General features: G+C 45.1%; 2 protein-coding genes across 2 annotated transcripts in view; one reads left to right on the forward strand and one right to left on the reverse strand.

Moving 5' to 3' along the window:
- Positions 1-4,397, forward strand: part of ess2 (ess-2 splicing factor homolog) — a 75,222-nt gene extending 70,825 nt beyond the window's left edge. Inside the window, exon 10 of the mRNA XM_063073592.1 lies at positions 722-4,397. Coding sequence (XP_062929662.1) covers positions 722-992 — 271 coding nt within the window. The 3' untranslated portion in view covers positions 993-4,397. The remainder of the gene's footprint in view (positions 1-721) is intronic.
- Positions 4,398-7,005: 2,608 nt separating this feature from the next.
- Positions 7,006-8,412, reverse strand: LOC134357632 (testis-specific serine/threonine-protein kinase 1-like). Its single transcript, XM_063069261.1, has one exon. It carries the CDS (start codon positions 8,410-8,412, stop codon positions 7,006-7,008), a length of 1,407 nt encoding a protein of 468 aa, XP_062925331.1.
- Positions 8,413-8,801: the final 389 nt, after the last annotated feature.

The raw sequence follows: 8,801 nt of genomic DNA on the forward strand, positions 1-8,801 counted from the left end.
GAAGTTGATATTCATGCTATAAGGTGTTGCTCCTCCACCCTGAGGGTGGCCTCATTGTTGCACAAGTAGAGACCATGGACCGACATGTCCGAAAGGGAATGGGAATCGGAATTAAAATACTTGGCCACCGGGAAGTTCCGCTTGTGGCGGTTAGCACGAAGGTGCTCAACGAAGCAGTACCCCAATTTATGACGGGTCTCACCAATGTAGTGGAAGCCGCATTTTGAGCACCAGATACAATACCCCAGCAGATTTGCAGGTGAAGTGTTGCCTCACCTGGAAGGACTCTCTGGGACCCTGAATGGAGGTGAATGAGCAGGTGTAACAATTTGGCCGCTTTTAGGGATAAGTTCCTGGAGGGAGATTAGCGGGGAGGGATGAATGGACAAGGGAATCATGGAGAGAGTGTTCCCTGCGGAAAACGGGGAGTGGTAGGCAGGAAAGTACAGGAGGGATGTCAGAGTTGAGTGTGTGGAATGTCCAGCCAAGGGTGGTGGCAGAGGCAGGTAGATAGATCAGCCACATTTAAGAAATTCTTAGATAAGTACATGGATGATAGGAAAGTGGAGGGTTCATGTGGGAAGGTAGGGCAGGTCGGTTAAAACATTGTGGTCCAAAGTGCCGGTATTGTGCTGTGGTGTTCTGTGTTCTACATTTGGGGTGTTAGTGTGACAGGTTATTCCTTCACTGGAGAGTTGAGGTATTTGTTTCTCCTCCGCAGCCTTTCTCCACATGGTATCAGTCCTGTGATGTCACCAGCCCTGCAGCGCCTCGTGAACCGCACCTCCAGCAAATACACGGACAAAGCTCTGCGTGCCAGTTACACGCCCTCGCCGGCACACAAAGGAACGCCACGGTGTAAGACGCCACGTGCTGGCGTCACCCCTAAAACGTTTATTGCCACCCACACGCCGAGCAGCCAGGACCCCACCTCCATCACAGACAACCTGCTGCAGTTGCCCAAGAGGAAGAAAGCAGCGGACTTCTTCTAGTGCCAGTCCCGTCCCGTCTCTCCTGTGGAAACGGGAAATCTTCAGATTGAGGACAGAAGTACTTAACACTGAACTACGACCCGGCATTCATCTCCTACTAAGGAGACCTGTAATGTAGTTTCTGCCACTTCTCTAGATCTGACATGGCACAATCGATGCATTGGCAGTTAAACCGCTTGGGTTCTTGTAATCTGCCAAGGCTGCCAGCCAAGGTGATGGGTGTGGGCTGACTATCTTAGCCTTTGCTGCCTGATTCAGCTGTGGTCTGCACTGCATTCCTCAAGAACACTCAGAAAGATTTTGCCTGTGTATTAACCATTTTGGCATAGGCACATGTCATACCCATTTCTGTCCAGCCTGTTATCCATTTACTTTGGCTCTAGTAGTATTAGGGTTTTGGGTTTGATGATTTTGTTATGAAAGTACAGTTGGTTCAGGGATTCTGCTGTGGCCTCATTTCCTAAGGCACTGCCTTCCCTCTTCATGATCAGTGTGTTAATTGCGTGGAGAGAGATATCTTTCCCTGTCTACAACTGGAGGGTCTCTGTCTCTCGTGCACCCTGAGTGACCATCTACGAACAGTGCCAGTGTTTGGGGGATGCTGCTCATTCACATTCACTCACTTTTGTCTGTACCCTCACTCCCAGGCATCATCAGTGTCCCCTCTCTGCCCATTGGCACCTTATCAGTGCTCCCTTTTTCACATCTCTTTATTGGCCTCCCTCTGTTCCTAATTTGTTTCTTCACCTGCACCAGCCTTGAGCAAGGTTTTTAACCCACATCTGTCTGATGCATCCTCTCTCAGGCCATTCTCTCTCTTGCCCTCCCCTGGGTTGTTTCCCTCTGCCACTCTACCGTCCCCAGACAATGTGACAATGTTCTTGGTTCCTTTTTTTGCTGTTTGTGTGTGTGTGTGTATGCAGGGAGACACAGACAGACATACGTTTTTGCTTTGCCATAAGCCCTCTTGGACATGCCTTTATTCCGTGTATTGTGCTGATATTTCCTGACAGAATTTTTTTCTGGAAATGACCTCTGGTTAAAAGAAACCATATGCGGCTTTTTCTATGTGGACTTTGAGTACTGTAACGCTTCCAGATGGGAACCAACTCCTGCATCTGCTCACTTACTGCAGCCTCGGTAACATGTCCCCACTTGGACAGGTGCTCTAAATCATAGAAACAACTTCTGGCACTGGAGGCTGTTCAGGGGATTGTAGCCATAGCAACTGAAGATTCGGGCTAATCCCTCTTTCCTGGTACAATGGGCAGTGAGTTCCAAACTGTCACCACTCCTTGGGACTTCCTCTGACCCTGAATCCTTAAACCTCTCAAACTTTTGCCTCTTGCTTAATTTTCTCTGTGTCCGGGCAAATTTGCTCCTTCCTCTCTATCCTGTGCCACCATTATTTTATACACTGCAGCTAAATTAAACCCTTACCACCTCTTCTACAGAAAGCAGTGTCAGTCTGATCAATAATTCTTCACATCTGCAACATCTTATAAGCACATTCATGTATTTCCTGTAAAGTGACCAGAGTTGTTTTAACTAGTCTTTATTTCAATGTATGGATCCCAGATCTTCACATTTCATTCCTTGCTGATGACGGCACGTTTATCTTTTGCTTTCCTGTCACTGTCTATATGCAGTAAATCTTAATAATCCTGTGTGGATGGGATTTTAGTGATGGACTGACATATTTTCAGACTACTGGGCATTACTCATTTTATTTTAAATGTGACAAATAGTTTAATAAATTTCCAATAAGTTCTGAATTTCAAGGGAGTGGGAAACTTAAGTCCTGATGAGTGTAAAGGGAGCTCAGGGAAACAGAAGCCGGTGAGTTTCCAGCACATTGCTCAGGGTGCACACCAGCTCCAAGCTCCCTTGTAGTCCCTTGTATCGTGAACTCCAGCTCACATTCCTGGCCCCTGGTGCTCCCAACTGCAACTGCCCCTGAGTATGCAGATCCAGGGATAGTAGGTGTCCTAATGAGTGAGTCAGATGTTGAATTATTGTGGATCATCGGAATTTAATGGAACTGAGTTCCTATCTGGACCCTGTAGAATTGCACTCGATCTCCTACCATCCATCTCATTGCTTGTTCTTCTCCGATCCATCACCCCACGCTGATCTAAATTAATTCCGTTTGCTACTTTTCTGCATATATATTCCCTTTGATATCTTTGAGTTAATAAGTATCCTCTTGTGTTTCATGATCATCTGCCACCTTTGTGTAGGTGAGAAGAGTAGGAAAATGGGTTCTCAATTCCTGCCCTATAGTCAGAGAAAGAAATACTGAGCACGTTGGAAAAGATGTGATAAGCTAAGGCAAGGGAGAAGTAAAACTCTATTCAGATGTACAAATGGAATGCAATTTGATGGGTCAGAGGTGTGGCAAATAAATGCTGCAGACAAATGTAATCTGACAGAAGCTAAGATGTCTGGAACATCTGGGATCAAATTTGCATCTTGCTCACTTGCACGCACCCAGTTCCCTCACTCCCTTTAAACTTAATGGGATCTATTGGCCGTGCTCCACTGAATCTTACTGGATTCATTGAAATGTTACTGTGTAACATCTTTAAAAATGGGAATTAAATGTGTGTGTTGGGATATGAATAAAATAACATCTGATGGTTTGGAAAATCTAATCCTTCTCCAGCATAGTCCCAAGCATTCCTGCTTCATGGAGCTTTACTGTACATAGGTCATTGAAATATTATGGACAGGCATGGGAAATGACCCAAAAAGCCACATAGACTGGTGATTGTATTTCGAGTGGACAAGGTGGGTTGGGGTGAGGGCTGCTATGGTTAAATAAAACCAGAGCTTTAGAAAATCCTGGCTGATCACACAGTCAGGACTCGGGGTGTCCTTGGTAGAATATTTGGGCTTAGAGAGAATTACTTTGCAGCCTTAAAGTTACACAGTGTTTCCTGGAGGGGTGGTTTAGATGGAGTTGTCAAGGTACTGTACTTGGGAGAACTTGGGGTATGTTGTCACATTCATTAAGATGTCTGGAATGAAAGTGCTGGCTTAAGTATTAAAACTGGGTCTCTCCTTTTCTACATGTAAAAGATGATTGGAGTCTGGATTATTCTGTAAATAGCAGTAGATACCAGGCCAATAATGCTTTTTAAAATCTGACATTAATAGACATTAAAGCATAGAGGAGAATGTAATGTTATGTCACCGATTCAATTAAGTCACATTGATGGGCCCAACAGGCTCAAGGAACAAGAGGCCTACTCTTCTCTGTGTTCTTCTTCTTAAATAAACGAAGAATGTGTGTATGTTTCATATTTACATCAGGTACACTGCTGTATTTTTTGGGGGTGCCGAATTAGCCCAGACTGAAGAAGGATATGAGTGATATTACTGTTTCTCACGTGACCAGGTATCCACCATCACAGCTTGACACACAGAATTAAACAAGTATTTTGCACCAGTCCCTATGATACTACAAACATCCCCTTAACCATGAATAATGTCCAGGAGGAATTAAATACCATTACCTTCACTAGAGAAATAGTATTTGGCAAAATAAGCAAGGCTAAAGGCTGACGATGCTGCCCCAGAGCACTTGTATTGTCATGTGCTAAAAGGAAGTATCTACTGAGAAGTAGATGAATCTTGTAATCTTCTTCATTCTAACATTCTAAAGTACCAATGCAATACTCCTAGTCAAAAAGTGGGTAACTAGACTAATTTTAGTCTTAACATCTATGGTTATGGGAATGTTAGACTCAATTATCAAGAAAGTTGTAATAGCACATTTGAAAAATCAAATACAATAAGATAGTCACATGGCTTGATAAAGGGAATATTGTGTCTGGCAAATTTATTAGAGTCTCTTATTGATGAAGTATTGACCAGAGTGGCTAGACCGGAACAGTACATAAAGTGCCTTTGGATTTCCCGAAGGTGCAGTTAGAAAGGGTTGTAAAGAAATCTTTTCATACATTGGCACTCATAACTCAAAGTGTAGAGCACAGGAGTTGGGATGTTATGTTGAAGATATTGGAGAGACATAATTTGCAGTGTTGTGTGCAGTTCTGGTCACCTACCTACAGGAAAGATATTTTAAGATTGAAAGTACGGGAAAAATTGACAAGGATCTTGCTGGGACTTGAAGACCTGAGTTATAGGGAAAGGTTGAATAGGTGAGGACTTCATTCCCTGGCATGTAGGAGAAGGGGCGGAGATTTGATACAGGTATACAAAATGACGAGGGTATAGATAGGGTAAATTCTTGCAGGCTTTTTCCACTGAGGTTGGGTGAGACTGGAACTAGAGGTTATAGGTTAAGGGTGAAAGGTGAAATGTTTAAGGGGAACTTCTTCACTCAGATGCTGGGGAGAGTGTGGAGCAAGCTGCCAATGGAAAGTGATAGGTGCTGGTTCCATTCGAACATTTAAGAGAAGTTTTGATAAGTATATGGATGGTAGGAGTATGGAAGTAGCAAGTCAGGATAATGTGGTAATTTAAGATGGGACTTATTAACCAAGGTGGGACGCCACAGAGATCAGTGGTGAGACCACAACTGTTGATATATTAATGACTTAGAGGAAGGAAATAGATTTATGGCCAACTCAGCGATAGGTAAGTGGAGAATACAATGTTTACAGAGAAGTATCCATAGGTTGAATGAGTAGGCATAAAGTTGGCAAGTGGAGCATAACGTGAGGAAAATGTGAAATTGTTTTGGAAGGGAGAACAAGAGAAAAGCTGTAGCACAGAGGGATTTGAGGATCCTTGTGCTGAGATACAGGAAGCCAGCACATGTGCGGCAGGTAATTCGGAAAGTTAATGGAAATTTCAAGGGCATCGTACTGCAACTGTGCAAAGCACCAGTGAGACCACATCAAGAGAACTGAGTCCCTCTATTTAAGGAAAGATGATTTCATTGGAGGCAGTTTGCAGAAGGATTAACCTGTGTTGGGAGGAATTGTTTTAAGAGGAAATATTGAACAGGTTGGGACTGTACTCAGTGGCATTGAGAGGAAAGTTATTGAAATGTATCAGATTCTGAGGCAGCTACAAAGGAATCAGAAGATGTGGTATCAGAATAACACACAAAATGCGGGATGAACTCAGTAGTTCAGGCAGCCTCCATAGCAAGGAATAAACAGTTGACATTTGGGCTGAGACTGTTCATCAGGATTTCCAGTATCTACAGAATCTCTTGGTATCAGAATAATAGTGTGTCACTGAAGACTAAGATGACAATTTTTTTATGTGAGGCATTCTTTGCCATATGGGGGCAGAATACCTGTGTATACTTAAGGGTGGGATTGAGAGATTCCAGTTAATAAGGGAATCAAGTTTATGGGGAAAGAGCATGGAAATGGATTTAAGGAATGTTGAATCAATCATGATCCATTAAGTGGCCTCTCTTTTTTTTGGTTCTGGTAATGTCTGCGATCCTAGTCCAGGAAAAGAAACCCAGACAAGCTGCTGACAAATCGGTGGGGATCGGGCCAATGAGGTGGAAATGAAGTGTGAGAAATGGAAAGAAAGCAAGCAAGGTCAGTGTGAACTAGTGTCACTGAGAACAGTTTTGATTAGGAGGGGACTGTTAAAAAGCAGAAGGCATCTTTGGGACTGCCTTTTACCAATATAAACTCTGTGGGGGCAGGAGCAACAGAGCGGAGGGTTTGGGATCTTATTTGCTGTCAGCATTCTGACCCCCAGATTGCTGTTCCCAATCCTGTTGTCCCATAACATTTTTCCCTTTGGTCTGTGACCACTTTTGTGCACTGTAGAGAACTCCCTTTCCCCATTAATGTCCTGTCTGACCTGCACATGACTTTCTAAGTATTTGGGGTAGTTACTGTACTTGCTTCAAAGCTCTATCACCTGAGTACTCTACAAATATTATAGGGTATTAGTTCCTTTCTGATTCTTTATTAGATTCCTATGCAGACAGAAGTAACACATGGCAGCGATTTGGGTAGCCTTACAGATGATTATTTGTCCTTTGCTACTGTATGTAGAAATTTTTGAGCGCCTAGGCACGGGATTTGCTTGAATGTTTGCCCTTCTTTTCCACAGATTTTGACTTTTTGGAACTAACTTTTTTCAGCTCGGCTTTGCTCTGTGCATCAATCAGGCTCTCCTGGTCAGGGTAAACTTCGCTGTCATCGGGCTGATCCTCGTTGCTTGCTCTCAAGCTCCGAGATTTGCGGCGGCTGCTTTTCGGCTCCACTCTGGCGTCCACTAGTTTGCCACTAATCACGCTTTCTGTTCTGGACTTGTCCTGCTTCAACCCGGTCTTGGTCCCTTCCTTGTACTCTGATTTCAGCTCCCCTTCTTCAGCCCTGTTTGTGCGGTGGGCTTCGAGCTCGGCCTGAGCTCGCTCCTCCTGAGCTCGCTCCTCCTGCTTGCTCTCTGCCCTGTCTCGCTTCATGTTCATCCACTCATGCTTTGCCTCGTGCTTCGTGTCAACCCATTCGTGCCCCGTTTCGAGCTCCCACTGGTACTTCTGGTCGTGCTTTTGCTCGCTTTTCCCATTGTGCTTCTCCTCCTTCTTGTGCCCATGCTTCTCCGAGGTCGCCTCCGATTTTTTGGGCGCAGAAGAGTCTTTCATCTTGCTGGTGATGAGCCAGGGATGCTCCAACACCTCTTCAATGGTGAGACGCTTACTGGTGTCCGGGTGGAGCATGCGGTAGATCAGCTCTTTGCATTCAGGAGGCACCACCTTCGATCGAGGGAAATCTACTCTGTGTTCCTTCTGTATCCTGAGCATCCTTTTGATATTGGAGTCATCGTACGGCATTGATCCACACACCATGATGAAAAGGATCACCCCAAGGCTCCAGACATCATACACTTTGGGCTGGTAAGGGATCCCTTGTAGAACCTCAGGAGCTGCATACGCTGCAGAGCCGCAGAAGGTTTTACTGAGCAGGGGTCTCCCTTGGTCATCAATACTGCACCGCTTGGCGAAGCCGAAGTCAGAGAGTTTGATATTGAAGTCCTTATCTAGGAGGAGGTTCTCACACTTGAGGTCCCGGTGGACCACACCCAGTTCGTGACAATGCTTGATGGCTAGAGCCAGCTGCCGGAACATCTTCCGTGACACCTCGTCCGGCAGGGAGCCCCTGGTTTTGATGAACTCCAACAAGTCTCCCTGCACACCCAGCTCCATGATAATGTAAACCTTCCCGTCAGAAGTCTCAAAAATTTCAAAGGTTTTGACGATGTAGCGGTGGTTAAGCATGGCCAGGATCTCCAGCTCGCGGGGTAGGAATTTCTCCAGAAAGTCAGCAGGTGCCTTTTTCCTATCAATGATCTTTACGGCCACGTTAGTCTTCAGGCGTTCTGAGTACGCAGACTTGACTTTGGCGTATGACCCCTCTCCTAGGTTGACACCCAAGGTGTAGCCTCGTTTCTTCAAGACCATTCCATCGTCCATGGTGCTGTGGTATCAACAGGTGTACACCGTCCCTGTCAGGCTGCCCACAAATGCCATGGAGACGTGTATCCAAAGGCACGTCTGCCCAGTGCATAAACGTTACTTTCTTACTCAGACTCCAGCAGGTCGTTTTTCACACAGTAACAAGTCACCACCTTTGGACTGACAACTCCTGTTGTGATGACTCGAAAAAGAACGTTTGCCTGTTACATCACAAAGGTGAAGGCACAATGGACGTTGTACTACAATGGGTAGAGAACACGGCTGTAAAATGGCCTCTACTTCCTCCTCCGCCACACCTCATCTAAGAAAAGATAGTCATCAACCCACCCTGATCACATTGAATGGTGGAGCAGGCTTGAGGGGCTGTGTCCTTCTGCTCCCATTTT

Source organism: Mobula hypostoma, chromosome 2 (assembly GCF_963921235.1).
Source record: "Mobula hypostoma chromosome 2, sMobHyp1.1, whole genome shotgun sequence".
Lineage (NCBI taxonomy): Eukaryota > Metazoa > Chordata > Chondrichthyes > Myliobatiformes > Myliobatidae > Mobula > Mobula hypostoma.

Coding starts and splice junctions, on each gene's coding strand:
- LOC134357632 (XM_063069261.1), bottom strand. CDS start 8,412: ATGGACGATGGAATGGTCTTGAAGAAACGAGGCTACACCTTGGGTGTC.